The sequence below is a fragment of the Cyprinodon tularosa genome, unplaced genomic scaffold (genome assembly GCF_016077235.1).
Source record: "Cyprinodon tularosa strain WSP-4 unplaced genomic scaffold, ASM1607723v1 ctg95, whole genome shotgun sequence".
Taxonomy (NCBI): Eukaryota; Metazoa; Chordata; class Actinopteri; order Cyprinodontiformes; family Cyprinodontidae; genus Cyprinodon; species Cyprinodon tularosa.
This window is the reverse complement of record NW_024039729.1, coordinates 241,415-258,440: the sequence shown is the minus strand read 5'-3', so window position 1 is coordinate 258,440 and position 17,026 is coordinate 241,415. Positions and strand designations below refer to the sequence as shown.

Below are 17,026 nucleotides of genomic sequence, written 5' to 3'. Positions count from 1 at the left end.
ACTTCTGCTCTCTTTTTCTCTCTGTCACCTTCTCTTTGCTGTTTACTACTGGCTGTTTTTCATTCATGTTTCCTTGTCTCACTGCACAACCATCCAGCTATCAGTCATCTCTCAGGTGCATTTATGTGTGGTCTGACAAAAAACAATTTCTCTATAACCTTGGATGCACCCACAGGTGTCTATCTGTCTTTAGACTCAGTAGGTTTGTTTGAGGAGAAAACAGAAAAAAGGAAGACACAAAGATCCAGCAGAGAATTACAGCTTCAGAGCATCAGTTAAACATTGTGCAGAGGTGAGGAGAGATTGAGGTTAATATGAACTGACTCCTGAATGGATACTTTGGGGAGGAAATGTGAAAGTTATAGTGAAACAGCAGGATGGAGAGAAACGCTCATAGCTGTTTGACAATCAAAGGCTGCAGAATTAGCTCAAACATTCATTGCATGAACATCTTTAGTAGCATATAGCAGAGCTATGTTGCCTAATAAAAGCACAATTCTGTACTAATTGATGTTTAAAGATTTCATGAAACACTTTCACATCAAATTAGGCTGTAAAAACCTTTAGCTTCAGGTAATATAAGACTTTTGCTGACAGCAAGAAATGTGACCTAGAATTTTAGATAAAACATTTCAACAGAATAACAAAATAACTAAGTGCCTTGTGTAGAGGGGTGAAAAGCCAGTTTTAGTGGATAAAACAAAGAAGTTGGAAAACAGGCACCCCAACATTATTTTTTAGTTTTGTGTCTTTGATTTTTCATTTTATTAGATTATATGGTGTTATTCATTTAGTCCATGTAATTGCCGCGTTGGCGGCATGAAAAAGACTGAACACACAAGAAGAATAAATCTTCCGGTTGAAGGTAAAGAAGCTCAACATGTGTGTTTCGTCTTTCTCATACCACAGGTCAGTATAAATATGGTTTTATGTACCAATATTAGTATTCTTGAAGAGTCGAAAAGGATCTTAAATTGAATCTCAACTAATGAGTCATGTAGTTCATTTTGTGATGGTTTTTGTGTACAAAACGGGACTAGTTCAGAATGCTAGTTAGAGCCAATGTTAGCTAACTTCACATATGCTAGAGCTAGCTGAAAGGACTGGAGTTCATCTGAACCTGTGTTTTGCACTTTTTGAAAGAGTCCACATTCAAAGGAAATAATTTCGGTTTCTTTATTTTATTTAATGCTTTTTTATGGGTTTGTTACAAAAAAAAACAGATAAGCCATATATTTAGAATATATGTGAAGCTGAAGGCTGAAGCACATTAAAGGAATATTGTGTCTTTTTCAGTTTTATATTGAGAGTGGAGTTTATGTGAGATGTAAAATATTATTGTTAAAAGCTAAGATGCTTAAATGTTAAAATACATTTTATTTATGCTGATTAAAAATGGTAAAAGCTATTAAAATAGTTAAAAAACCATTTAATGTACATTTCTACTTTGATAGTAAAATACAAAAAGGGACATTGGATTTAAAGCACTAACTACAAAGTTCATATGGTTAGACAGAGAAGCCATTTGTAAATAAATTTTGTCATTTGACATAGTTCATAATGCTAAATGGAGTATGTTAAAAGTTGATTGTTGGTTTAAAGGTATATTACAGCCATTTCTAATGTAATGAAGCTAATGGTCCTTTACTGAAGAATGTTGTACATGAAGTGTTTGGAACACACAAGAAGAATAAATCTTCCGGTTGAAGGTAAAGAAGCTCAACATGTGTGTTTCGTCTTTCTCATACCACAGCACCACACGTTGAGGGAAGATCATCGTACACATTACCCTCAGCCATCCGAGGTTGCCGGGTAACAAATTTGGGGGCTCGTCCGGGATAGCACCTCCTGCTGGCTTGGTGCTATCTAAAAAACAAAAAAAAACCTTGGGATCCTGACCTTATATGTTACATGAACTGATGCTCTAAGGGCAAGACATCAGGTATCCAGAGATGACGACGCTACATGAGCTTCAGTGGGAGATCCAGCAGCTGCTTCACCAACTGATTGATGACGCCAGAAGAGAGCTGCTTCACCAACTAGCAGTATCGTGCCAAGATGAGGTGGGAGAAGACGCGCCAGGGGAGGAGTCGTCCGAAGTGGAACTCTATGACTTCATTGTTGACTTTTTAAGAAGTAAACGATTGAGGAATTTGGAGGACCAAGGGATGTCGCGGCTGCTGGTGTTTCGTGACCTCGTTGATGAGCTACTGTCAGCACAAGAAACAGAGAACCCGCATCATTCAGTGGATGTAGACAAAGTGGCATCAGTGAACGAGACTGAGCAGATTGTAGCAGCATCAGTGTCGAGTAAGACAGTGTCATCACCAGTTGTTGCTGATCAGGTAACCGGGTTAGTAAAATTGACAGATGTTGCTGCATTACTTCCACGAAGAGAATTTCGGATTCATGCTGGTCAGATCTCAGATTCTGACTCAGATGTGAGTTTTAACTGTTTGTGTAAGCAAATTGATGAAGGATTGAGTGAAGGTTTCACTGAGGCTGAGATTATTAGGACAGTTCTCAGAATAATTAAACCGGGTACATTTAAAGATATGCTGATTACAAAAGATACTCTGACTGTAACTGAGCTGAAGCGTTTTCTCAGAGCGCACCTTAAAGATAAGAGCAGTACTGAATTATTTCAAGAACTGAGCAACGCAAGGCAACACGATAAAGAAGGTCCACAACAGTTTATGTATAGACTGATGGGGTTAAAACAGCGTGTGCTTTTTGCTTCTAAAGTAAGCACAGGTTTCCAGTATGACAAGAAATTAGTTCAGGGAGTGTTCCTACATTCACTCTATCAGGGCATACATGAAAAATATTCATATGTCCGACGAGATCTCAAACCCCACCTTTCAGATGAGAAAGTCACTGATGACTTTATCCTAGAAGTGATAACAAAGTCAGTAGGTGAAGACACAGAGAGACAGAATAGACTAGGTCAGGCTCTCAAACCAAAAGCAGTTAGTGTCAGTACAGTGCAGATGGACAAGAAAAGTCAGAATGCAGTTCAGATGCAGGCAGAAGTCCAAGCTAATCGTACTGCCATACAAGAGCTAACAGCACAGGTTTCATCACTGACCAAAAGTTTAGAAAAGGCTTTAACACCTATTGTTGGTTCAGGGACTGAAAACATTCACACACCTTTTCCCCACCAAAACCAGCCAGCAAAGTCAGACGCTAAACGAAGATGTCAGCAATGTGTCTCCCAAGGAAAGGATAGCTGTAGCCACTGTTTCAAGTGTGGGAAAGAGGGACACAGGGCAATTGGCTGTTTGATGAAGAACAATCTGTCGGGAAACTGGGCGAGGTCGCTGGGACGGGACCACCAGTGACCAGAGCAAAAGCAGGGTCCCATCCCACTCCAAAGCTGCATCCTCAAGAGGGCGCACCATCGTCTGCCAGGCTCATCAAACAAAATAGCACTACTAAGAAGAAACATGTTGCCCAGCTGATTGGTGGTAGATGCACTGTGACATGCCAACTAAATGGGGCCGAGTTGCAGATGCTATTAGACAGTGGGGCACAAGTGAGCATAGTGGAGAAGTCATGGGTACAGAAAGCTCTACCAAATGTAACAATCCAACCTCTTGAGAGCCTACTACCAGAACACCCTCTCAAAGTCACAGCAGCAAATGGAACAGAGGTGCCATTTGATGGATGGATAGAAGTCCGACTCGAAATCAAAAGTATCAAATATGGTTCTGTGGCTCTCTATGTTCCGTTGCTTGTAAGTCAAGAGAGTATAAGCAGCCCGTTGCTAGGTTTTAATGTGATACAAGAAATCATAATGGGAAACACTGACCAGACAAACACCATCAACTTGGTGGACTTACTGTCAGAGGCTTTGAGAATTCAAAAAAGTAGTGTCGAAACTCTGGTCTCTGTGGTTTGCACTATGCCGTCTCAGGAAGAATCAAAGAGTTCAGCAGTGAGAGTTGGAAAGAAGGGTCTTAATGTTCAAAGTGGCCAAATCTGTGAAGTGAAATGTCGCATCAGAACGTTTCCAGGAGGAAGAGTAATGTTGTTTGAACCAGACATACAGAGTATTGTGCCAGAAGGGTTGGAATTATTTCCTGCTTTGGTTGATGTACCTGTTGGAGCTTCAAAAATGGTGAAAATTCCAGTCCAGAATTCAACCAACCATGACATTTTCTTACCTCCAATGACAGCTTTAGGAGTCATTGAGGAAATTGATGGAACCAAATCTATAAACATCTCTCTATCACCTCATGAACACGTTAGTGGACAGAGTGATCCACCCTTGTGCGCCGCCCATGTGAACTCGCTAAATAATGGGGACTCCACTAAAAAGGGAAACCATACACCTGCTCATGTACAAGAGAAATGGCATCCAAATGTTAATCTGGATCATCTCCCTGAGCATGAACAGGATATGGTACGCCAAATGTTGTATGAAGAATCGGATGTGTTTGCATCTGAAGAAGGCGACATTGGATGTATTCCTGGTTTACAGCTCCAGATCACCACAACAGATAATACCCCTGTCCAAAAAAATTATAACTCTATTCCTCGGCCATTGTATAAAGAGGTTAAGGATTATATCTCAAACCTTTTGGATAGAGGGTGGATTAGAAAGTCAGTTTCAGCATACTCCTCACCTGTTGTCTGCGTGCGAAAGAAAGACCACAGCCTGCGTCTTTGTGTTGACTTCCGAGAGCTCAACCGTAAAACCACTCCTGATCGCCATCCACTACCACGCATTCAGGATCTGTTGGACAGTCTTGGAGGGAATTCATGGTTCTCCATTTTGGACCAAGGGAGTGCATATCACCAAGGGTTTGTGAGTGAGGAATCAAGGCATCTGACAGCATTTAGCACACCTTGGGGTCTCTACGAATGGATAAGAATCCCCTTCGGACTGACCAACGCACCAGCTGCATTCCAGAGATGTATGGAAGGCGTATTAGAAGGCATCAGGGATGAGTGCTGCGTACCCTATTTAGATGATGTCCTCTGTTACTCAAAAACATTTGAGGAACACGTCGACCATTTGAGACAGGTTTTCTGCAGAATGCGACAACATGGCATTAAACTTCGACCAGCCAAATGTGAGCTTTTCAAGAGACAAATTCGTTATCTGGGACGAATGGTTTCAGGAGAAGGCGTCCAGATCGACCCAAAAGATTTGGAAGCTGTAATAGCTCTGAAGGAGAAGAAGCCTCACACAGTTGGAGAAGTTCGGACATTGCTAGGCTTCCTTAGTTATTATCGATCCTTCATTCAGGATTTCTCACGACTTGCAAGACCTCTGTTTGAACTCCTTCAAAGCTCAGCCGACACAAGTAAGAACAACAAACCCCAAACTTCTAAGAGTCGAGGTTGTAAAATGAAAGAAAACACAGGTCAGCTTCCCTCTAGCACACCTGTTATATGGACAAATGAGCATCAGACTGTGCTTTCCAAGCTGGTGGAGATGCTGATTAATCCGCCCATCTTAGCTTATCCCGACTTTGATCGTCCATTTGTTTTGCATACTGATGCGTCAAATGAAGGACTCGGAGCGGTGTTATATCAGTCCCAAAGCAACAAGCTGCGTGTTATTGGCTACGGATCAAGAACCTTAACACCTGCTGAACGTAACTATCACCTTCATTCAGGTAAACTTGAGTTCCTAGCACTCAAGTGGGCCATTTGTGATAAGTTTCGAGACTATCTGTATTACGCACCAACTTTCACGGTCTATACAGATAACAATCCCCTGACCTATATTTTGAGTTCTGCCAGGCTAAATGCTGTAGGTCATAGGTGGGTTGGGGAATTAGCCGACTTCCACTTTGATATAAAGTATAGACCGGGGAAGAGGAATGCTGATGCAGATATGTTGTCCAGACACCCAGTAGACCTTGAACAGTACATGAAAGATCATACTGAGACAGTGTCCCCTGAAGTTGTGTCTGCAGTGTGGCAAGGTAACCAAGCTACACAAAGCAATGATGTTCCCTGGATTGCTGCATTACAACTTGCTGATGAAAATTATGCTAACATACTTGGCAGTGTCATGACCATCATGCCTGAAAACATCAGGGAAGCGCAACAAGAAGATACAGCAATTAAAGAGATTGTGTCATTGAAACAAATAAATTGGAGTCCAAATGAAAAGGATAAAAGAACCATGGATAAAGAAACAAGGAGACTGTTGTACGAGTGGAACAAGTTAGTTGTGGAAAACGGACTACTTTTCCGGAGAACAGTACAAAACAGACAGCTAGTTCTCCCTGACAAACTCAAATCACTAGTGTTAAAGAGCTTGCATGACGACATGGGCCATGTCGGGCCTGATAAGGTGATTCATCTTGCTCGAGAACGCTTTTACTGGCCAAACATGCAACAAGACATTGAGGATTATGTGACCAAGAAATGCCAATGTATTAAACAAAAACATCCCAATGTCCCACAGAGAGCACCAATGGGATCCATCACAACTAGCGCACCATTTGAGTTGGTCTCTATTGATTATTTGCATCTGGAACCAAGCAAAGGAGGATACGAGTATATCCTGGTTGTCGCTGACCATTTCACCCGATTTGCACAAGCGTACCCAACCAGAAACAAATCCGGAAAGACAGCAGCTGAAAAGATATTTCAAGATTTTATTCCTCGGTTTGGGTACCCAGAGAAACTACATCATGATCAGGGACGTGAGTTTGAGAATAGCTTATTCCAAAGATTACAACAGCTCTCAGGAATTTCTCACTCACGCACTACTCCCTATCATCCGCAGTGCAATCCAGTGGAGCGACTGAATCGTACTCTTCTTCAGATGTTGCGCACGTTACAAGAGGAGAAAAAGAGTGAATGGAAAGATTATCTGCCACAAATCGTACATGCATATAATTGCACGAGGCACGAAGCGACAGGATACTCGCCTTTCTTCCTATTGTATGGCAGGGCTCCGCGCCTACCAGTTGATTTGCTCTTTGGCACCAGGAGAGAGACTGAAGACTGCAACCATCAAACCTTTGTTAAAAAGTGGGCTGAAAGGATGCGTATGGCGTACCAAATTGCTGCCAACAACAGTCAAAAATCTTCAGCTAAAGGCAAAAAGCAATATGACAGACATGCCAGAGGTGTCACTCTTCAGGCAGGCGATAGAGTCTTGGTTAAAAACCTCTCAGAAAGGGGAGGTCCAGGTAAACTCCGCTCATACTGGGAACAGACAGTGTACCGCGTGATTGAAAGAGTGGGGGATGGACCTGTCTATAAAGTGCAGCCAGAGAGAGGGAACAAAACCATGCGTGTGCTTCACAGAAACCTGCTTCTGCCTGTCAATGACCTACCTCTGGAAGAGGAACTTCCTGTGAGAAAACAGACAAAACAGAAAAATCAGCTAACTGAAAGCTGCGAGAATGAACCTGAAATACATAACTCGGATGAGGAAGAAGAAGAGTTTACATACCCCCATGACCTCCGGAGCAGAATCCCGTGTTATGGATTTGTAAACCCACAACAACTACAGACAGACCAAACTCAAAATCCTGAACAAGAACTTTTGACAAGACAGAACCAAGAAAATCTAAATAATCTGCGTGCAACGGCTGAGGAGTTCTGTCCCTCTGACAGAGAAGCAACTGTCAATAAAAGAGATGCTGCTGAAACTGAAGAAAGATCTGAGATGTGTGAAAGAGAGCAGGATCAGATGGAGATGAAAACAGAGTGGAAAGTGATATACGGAGATCAGAGAGAAGAGGGAGACCAACAGAAAGACTAACATACGAGACCCTTGGCCAGCCATCATATAGCTGCTGGAGTGCAGGTGTTAGTCCGTTGCTGTTTAACCAACCCTTCACAATGACATCTGGTCTACTGCCATTTCCCTATATTCCATATCCATATGTGTATCAGCAGTACCCTTCCATACAATGAGACTCACCCAAGAAATTGTTAATGTCAGGAGACATTTCTTTAAGTGAGGGAGAGTGTAGAGGGGTGAAAAGCCAGTTTTAGTGGATAAAACAAAGAAGTTGGAAAACAGGCACCCCAACATTATTTTTTCGTTTTGTGTCTTTGATTTTTCATTTTATTAGATTATATGGTGTTATTCATTTAGTCCATGTAATTCCGGCCGCGGCCGCTAGGGGGCGCTGACGCGTTGGCGGCATGAAAAAGACTGAACACACAAGAAGAATAAATCTTCCGGTTGAAGGTAAAGAAGCTCAACATGTGTGTTTCGTCTTTCTCATACCACAGGTCAGTATAAATATGGTTTTATGTACCAATATTAGTATTCTTGAAGAGTCGAAAAGGATCTTAAATTGAATCTCAACTAATGAGTCATGTAGTTCATTTTGTGATGGTTTTTGTGTACAAAACGGGACTAGTTCAGAATGCTAGTTAGAGCCAATGTTAGCTAACTTCACATATGCTAGAGCTAGCTGAAAGGACTGGAGTTCATCTGAACCTGTGTTTTGCACTTTTTGAAAGAGTCCACATTCAAAGGAAATAATTTCGGTTTCTTTATTTTATTTAATGCTTTTTTATGGGTTTGTTACAAAAAAAAACAGATAAGCCATATATTTAGAATATATGTGAAGCTGAAGGCTGAAGCACATTAAAGGAATATTGTGTCTTTTTCAGTTTTATATTGAGAGTGGAGTTTATGTGAGATGTAAAATATTATTGTTAAAAGCTAAGATGCTTAAATGTTAAAATACATTTTATTTATGCTGATTAAAAATGGTAAAAGCTATTAAAATAGTTAAAAAAACCATTTAATGTACATTTCTACTTTGATAGTAAAATACAAAAAGGGACATTGGATTTAAAGCACTAACTACAAAGTTCATATGGTTAGACAGAGAAGCCATTTGTAAATAAATTTTGTCATTTGACATAGTTCATAATGCTAAATGGAGTATGTTAAAAGTTGATTGTTGGTTTAAAGGTATATTACAGCCATTTCTAATGTAATGAAGCTAATGGTCCTTTACTGAAGAATGTTGTACATGAAGTGTTTGGAACACACAAGAAGAATAAATCTTCCGGTTGAAGGTAAAGAAGCTCAACATGTGTGTTTCGTCTTTCTCATACCACAGCACCACACGTTGAGGGAAGATCATCGTACACATTACCCTCAGCCATCCGAGGTTGCCGGGTAACACTTGCAACATAATTCACAGACCTTTTTCACAGTTTGTCATTTTACAACCATTGCCTTTAAGCCATTTTATTTGCATTTAATGTCTCAAAGTTTTTTTTTTAAGAATATTGGTAAATAAATAATTGGTAAGAATAGATTTGTGGGATTTTTAAAGCAGGGCTGCATTATTAAACAATATCCCAATCTTTCCACATCTCACAATCGGTTGTTCAATTAATAATCTTAAAATGGACACAAAAGCAAACATAGACAGCTATTGCTGTCGTCCTGAGCTGACAAGCCAGGAAGGGGATGATTGTAAGTCTGGAGGAGCTGCGTTTATTCAGAGCTCAAGTTGTTGAATCTGTTAAGAGTTATCAGTCATGCACTCTACAAATCTACTTTTCTGCAAAAGACTTGCAAAAGCAAGCCATTATTGAACAAGAGAAATTAGAAGTTATGTTTGCTGTTTGCATTGAGCCATAAGGGAGAACAGCAAACATCTGCAATGACATCTTCTGATCAGATTTTAAGTGTGACTTTTGTTCAGCCTGAATACACAATCCCTGCTGTGAACATGGCTGGAGGTAGCATCATATTGTGGAAATGTGTCTTTAACAGAGACAGAAAATGAGCTAAATACAAAGCCATCCTAAAATCACCCATCAGATGCTGTGCATAAGACTTGAAGTGGAGATTTACCATCCTGCTGCAGTCACTCTGCCCCTGGCACTCGATTAACCAAGGCAAACCTTAACAAGGATATCGACCTGCATTTATACCATTTTATATCATTTTCCTTTCTTGTCACAAGTATATGCTACTTAGCAAAACATTTTAGGCCATTCAGTTCCGTCTTTTGAAAACCTTTGAAACCGTCATCTGTTTTAAGCTGGTGTGGATGGAGCTCATGAGTTAGTGTGATAAGGTTTCCTGATTAGTAGAGTCTGCCTGAATAATGCAGACAGGTGTATTGTTGTAGCCAATCGGCCAGGTGCTAATATGGCTGTCTGAGGGTGCAGGGTCAGACACAGCATGACTTTAATGGATGTCGCCATGAGAGGATGAAACCAGACCTCTAAGCTCATGTTACAAACAACCCTGCATTATTGTGGGAGAGTGTTTGTTTTCCTCTGTAGAGCCATAGCAAAGTTTTGTGAGTTTACCAGACTGTTTTTTATTAAAATGCATTACAGAGCTTTTCATTTACACAGCGTAAGACACTGTGGTCTCTGAAACTGTAATCATATTTTATTATTCAAATATATGCAGAGGCAAATGTCATGGTCTGAGAGAATCATCAAAGTTCTAATGGAAGCCCTTTTTGGTATTCTGAGGTGCACTTTATATACTCTTTGTTCAAAATGTAATGAGAGTCTGAAAAGAATTCGAAGCTAAGGATTTAAAACTGTACTGTAAGTCTCGATATTACAGTAATATAAAGTGAAAAAAAAGATTTTTAGAAAACTTTAGGAATAATCAGATCATTTTTCGATTGATAGATTTCTCAGCTCAAATTAGAATTAGTGTACCCCGCAATAAACTGCACACATGGTTCATTAGTTTCAACCTATATTAGAGGTGGGTAGTAACTATTTACATTTACCTGAGTAACTTTTTGAGAAAAATTCACTTTAAGGGGTGTTTGTGGTCCATTATGGTCTTTACTTTCACTTGATTAAGAATATGATGAGGTATCACTACTCCTACTTGAGTATAACATCTGGCTACCCTAATCATGGTAAATTGTAAATGGCTATATAACAGGGGTTTTTTTTTTTACTCAGGAGACTTGGCCAAAATGCTTCACACTACATTCAGTTATTCATCTATTAATACACACACGAGTAATCATCCTGAGTAACTTCACTCAATGAATTACCAAAATTGCACTAGAGAGACAAACACCTACAGTTAATATCTGAGATTCTATTTTTAACATCAGCTTCTTTGTTTTAACATTGTTTTCTATTTGCACATCCTGCCATGTCGGTCACTGTGTCATGCTACAGGAAGTAACTAATCATATTCACACCTACATACATGACATACTATCAGTAATGATTTGAGAGTTTTTATAACAAAAAATGTCTTGTTTCTTCAACTTGAAATTACTGTTTAAGTATTGAATATTATACATTTATTTCTATATCATTTTTAAAATTTGCTTATAACTGTATGTCTTTTAAATATACATAATGTTGATAACATTAAATCAATGTTATCATCAGTTACTCAGTACATAAGTAGCCTTTTTCCCAGTAAGTATCATGATCTTGGCACTAATGACTGGCTTAATTACTCATTTCATTCACCTGTCTAACTCTGCCCGGTATCTCATTACTGCTCATCCGATCCACCTGCTCCTGCCTCTATTTAAGCTGCTTGCTACCAGTCACCAGTACCAGATTATTTCTCTTGAGCCAGTGGGGAGAGTGGGCCAGTGTTACCTTAGTGTTTCTGATTTCCTGGTCTGCCTCTCAACCATTTAGCCCTTCTGTTCCTGTCTGATCTGTTGGAACCTGCCATTTTCCAGTCTTCAGGACAGATTATTTGAGCCTTAAGTGAGAGTTTTCTAGCATGCCTGTTTGTATTCTGATTCTGATGTGTTTGCCTGAACTGTCTTCGGACTCCTGCTGAATTCTGCCTGTTAACCTAACATGGCACTGATTCCTCTCACAGACCAGGATTTTCCTTTAAAACCTCTTCGGACCTCTGCTTCTGAATCCTGAGCACGTCCTCCACATGGATTTAGCCCTCTGGATTATCCTGTCTTCCTTCTTCTGCTTGGATCTGACTCCTCCTAGTTCTGTAGTCTTCTAGGCTTCAGCGTCTTGAAGTCTGTGTTCGGCAACCACTGGTTCTTGTCAACTGACCAGTTGGTATCAACCTCGTTCTCTGGGCATGGAGTGAATGTTGGGATCTGGAGATCTGCCACCTTTCTCCAGCAGAGAGCGCCCTGGGTCTCCTGAGCTGAAGCCACCTGCACACCTGAGGCTGATTCATCTCATCAGGAGACCAGCTACTTAAACAGCGGCTTGACTTCTCTTCAGCGCCGGAGTGTTGACCAGTTTTGGTTAGCAGAACCTGAGCCTCAGCCTGACCATAGAATCTCTGTCTGCTCAAGAAAGTAACCCTGATTCTAATCTGCCTCTGTCTTCTCTGCCTCATAGGAAACCTGATCGAAGTCTGCAGCTCAGGTGGAGCTCATGTTTGGAAACCTGCCTGCCTGCCTGCCCAGAGAAGCCAAACCTGAAGATCCTCAGTCTAAATCTCCTCACTTGTTCTCAGGAGAGAACTTGGAGTACAATTCAAGGTCTGAATCTCGCTAGCCTGAAGCTAAGCTCTGCCGCTGCTAAGCTCTCTGCTGACCCCACAGTCTCTGGACCCAACCGGTTCCCTCTCTCCACCGATCAGTCTGAACCTCATCAGGTACAACTCAGAAACAAACTCTGCCAAGACATCATAGCTACCTGGCTAACCAAACAATCCCTCTCTGCAGATAACTCTGTGAATCCAGTCCCGGACCTGAACCAGAACCTGTACAAACTATTTACTCTGTGTGTGTTAATCCAAATAAACTGTTGAACTTTTACTCAGTCTCCTGGGGTGTTCTGCATGTGGGTTTAATCACAGAGACCCATCATGACAGTGAACTAGTAAACCAGGTTATCGACTCACTCTCATAATCTTCCTCCGTTTGAATTATGTGTTCCCTAACCTGTATTTCCTTTCTGCAGAGATTCCTGCCATAGACGCCATAGCCGCAGTTTCTTCAGTTCGTTTAAAAACGCTTTTGATTAATCCCACTGTCTTTCTTGCCTCGAATACTGGGTCCTCTGTTACTCTTATTTTAGTAATTTATTTGATGGTTACTTTTAACTTTTATTTGAGTAAAAATATTATGAAGTAGGGCTATTCTTACTTGAGTACAATATTTGGTTACTCTACCCACCTCTGTTTTTTCTAAGGCTCTAGGCATTTTACTGAAAATCTAAAACAACTCATTATTTTGATGCACAAAGGAAAGCACCAATGTATTTGTGATGCCAATATATTACAAGAACATGCGATTGTATAGTGGAGGTATTATAGGATTCTTGATATTATTGTGATTTTATGATTTATGAATACAATTAGTAGAAATGTAATTACTAAATTATTATTTACTCAGCTGATCTTTGACAGATTGTTTTGTTTTTTCAAATATTTACAGTAGGTCTAACAAATAACAAACTGAAAAAAATATCAAAGATTTAGGTCTAACAAATAACAAACTGAAAAAATATCAAAGAGGACAAAAACTTTTCATATCATATACTATTTCTAACACTTCTGATTCTAAGGACATTGTGAAAATGTGGCTGTCACAGTCATGTAAAAGGAATGTACATAGTAACGTGTAAAGATTTATTTGGGTGGTTTGGACAGTAGTACTATATGTTAAACAATATCCAAACATTCAAGATCAGAATGTAATAAATACATCTTGCCCTGAGCTGCGCAGTCAGGATTACGTTATTATAACCCCTGCTGTCCTTTCATTTCCTCAATCTGCCCCAAGAGGCTATAACTGTGTCAACAGTCTTGTTAAGCTAAATTTAGCTTTGGCTGTTAGCAGTGATTCCTGATGAGAGTCCAGCCAAAATTATATGATTTCTTCATTTGATGTGTAACTTCCAAAGAAACAGCCTTAAGCAAGAATTATTGTCAGTTACCAACAGGTTAAAGTACCTCATCTCTAACATGACCTGCTTAACATTTCTCTTGTAACAAGCAGGTTTTAGTCTTTTGTATTTTCATTTTCTGAGGTAAATAAAAACTGAATAACAATTCAAGTTTATTTTAGGTTTTAAGCTGTCCTGACAACTTGTGTGTTTCATTTAATCAGATATTGGCATTTGTTTGTTTAAACTCTTGAAAAGATTGGATAATTGGTGATGAAAGACAAAAATCATGTAAAATAAAACCATTGAACATACATATAGAATTGTAGGCCGCATATAAAACATTTCAACTTATGAACTTATGAGTACATAAGGACTGAGTGGATTGGGACATTTAAATGCATCCCAAACATGGATCATACTCCTAAAGATAGATTAATAGATACAAGGGTTGATCAATCAATTTAGCTTTCCTGTTATCTTTTATATTAGTTTTTTGTTTAATAAATAATGACAGCATGTAATTTGTAAATAAATAGCATACACCTGGGGTAAGATTTAAATCAAGTTACTTAAAATAAAGATCTTTTTTTTTTAATAATTGACAAATAAATATAAAGGGTCTACTTTTCTTATAACCAAGGTTGTGCTGAAATTAAGTAAACAAAGCAGAAAATGAAATGATTAAATAGGAAGTGTTTTTTACATTAGTGAAGAAGATCAAGACGATACATAAAGACCAACAAGGATGCTGGGTTGAAATTTTGGATGAAAGACTTTGGATTTATTTGTTTAAGACCTCAACCTCTTTTCCCGCAAAAATAATTTGAGAAAATATTTTTTAAGTGCTTTTGAATTCTGTTTAATTCTGTGTAATAACAACATAAAACTGGAAATGCAAGAAATAGATACACAGAATCCTTCTATAAGTGAACATCAGTTGCAATATTTTTTATTTCCATGCTTCTGACTACACACAATACTGTTGAATAAGAGATTTTCATGAAAACAAAAAATACACCTGACATTTAAAAAATACATAATAACTTTTTGAACTGAAAAAGATTCCTGGATGGGAGGTGAAACATCTTCAAACTTGGAAACAAAGTCCAGTGGATTATTTTTTTACTTTTTTTTTTAATGGACATGACTGTGACCTAGATGACCGAGAATCTTCACCAGTATAATAACTTTTTCACATTCTAAGTCTTCTAAGAACTCAGCCCTGCTTTCTTTTTCTTTTTAAATCCAAATATGTTTCATCAGAATCTGTTTTGTTTTGTTTTTGTTATTTTACAAACTGATAACAGAGACTGATATCCCTATTTCCGTTGGGTTTTAGATTTTATCCAACCAATACCTTTATCAGGCAGAATATAATCAAATCTCTAATTATTCATCTATTTTTTGTTGCCCTACTTTGTATTCACCCTTGCAAAGTCAAACATTTTTAGGATAAAATTTTGCTGCCATTAGAGCTGGAGGTTTTTAAGAGTATGTAACAGCTTCACTTGTCTAGAAGATGGCAGTGTTGCCCTTTCCAAATAGTTTACGCTTATTTAGACTAATAAATGTTAGTCAGTGCACAGGAGTTTCCAAGCCTTAAAACATCTTTACAAAACAGTACTTTGACTAGGCCATTTTACAAATGATACACTTTGATCCAAACGACTACAAAAAAGATGTGACTAAATGTTTCCCTCAGCTTTTGACCAACATAAAAAAAGCATTCCGACAGCATTACTCTCTCATTACCAATAAATAACTTGAAGCAAGTACTGAAACTTTCCTCTCTTCTTCCCTGTATCCCCCTCCTTTTGCCCATCGCTCCGTTCACTGCGTCATACCCCTTCATCAGAACAGGATTACGTGGACAGGCTTGTGTCATGTGATGCTGATTGCCCTAACTTTTATTTAAACATAAAAATCTTCATAGCGTGAGTTCAATGTCACTTGCTCTGTGGTTGTGTTAAAAAAAAGGTATTATAAGAGGACCCCAGCTGATCTGTCCTCTCGGTTGTATTTGAAGTGATAGATGGACAGTTACTCCAACCTGTAGGTGCTTTTTCTTCCTATTTCTCAGAGCGCAGATTATCCTTACCTGAGCCCCACATTGGCTGTCTCAGTCCTTAACGTTGTTCAAACTGATTTAGATCCGTTCACCAAAAGCCCGAGGTCAGTGCATCAGCCAGCTTATAGTTGTATAGATACGTCTGCGTCGAGTGGAGCGAAGGAAGATTTCTCACGTTATTTTGGGGAGATAAATCATGTAGCGCTCAGCCACATGAATGCAGATCTTCCACCAGTCAGCTGGAGAACGTGGAGGGAAATGCTCAGTGCAGGCAGCCACATGCCTTCAGCGAAGCCGCATCAAACAACAAGCATATGCATGTTCATCTTCCCTATCTCCCTTTTACCCAATTTATCCTCCGTTTTTTAAATTTCAATCCCTTTACAGGTCTGGTTGTGTCCCCCCTTGTTTTGCCTTCATGCTATCACCTCCTTCCTGGGATTGAAGGAAACAAGTGCACAAGATTCCAGGCTAATTCTGCTTCTTAGGACTTGGGAACCTAATATGTGAGGACAACTGTGGAAGGGGAGGCAGAGGGAGAGAAAGAGAGAATGTGAGGGGAAGGAGGGGCAGGACAGAGGAGGGAAAACCCAGCAATGCATGGAAGATCAAAGGAAATAAGGATTGCAGACTAGGGGCTGTAGAGAAGCAGGAGGATGTCAAGCCACTAAAACCATACTCAAAAGATCCTACTAAATAAACTTAATCTATTTGAAATCGTCTATTCAACATGAAAATGGATGCAACTTTAATTAACTTTGAAAAGCAGAACATGAAGCAGGAATCTAAGTTAATCTAAAAAACAAGCATTATCAACAAATACACCCACGGGATCCGAATTAACACTGTTCCCACTGTAAGATACTGTGGAAGTTCAAACTTCCCATGTGTCAATTCCTCCTCTGTGCCAGTTAAGGTGTAGATTCAGATCAGATATCCGAAATGTGCTTGCAAGTGTCATTTTAAAGAGGAAGGCAAGTGCTGAGCAGAGGAGCAGGAGACGAGGGCCAAGGTGAAACTGACGCGTGGTGCAATGTCGAGTAAATGTCAGTCTAATTCTGATGTAGACGATGGCCGAGCTCCGCTCTGCCTGGTCAAAGGTACACAGCGGGAAACAAATGTGTTATTGGGTTTAATCGTAGATAAACAGAAACAGATAATAATGACATTTTAGAGATAAGT

General features: G+C 39.5%; 1 protein-coding gene across 2 annotated transcripts in view; it reads right to left on the bottom strand.

Moving 5' to 3' along the window:
• LOC119776656 (zinc finger protein 385A-like) overlaps window positions 1–16,351 on the bottom strand; it is a 63,701-nt gene extending 47,350 nt beyond the window's left edge. For both annotated transcript variants that reach the window (XM_038275205.1, XM_038275206.1), the window contains exon 1: window positions 15,875–16,351. In XM_038275205.1, coding sequence (XP_038131133.1) covers window positions 15,875–15,887 — 13 coding nt within the window. In that variant the 5' untranslated portion in view covers window positions 15,888–16,351. The remainder of the gene's footprint in view (window positions 1–15,874) is intronic.
• Between the last annotated feature and the right edge of the window lie 675 nt (window positions 16,352–17,026).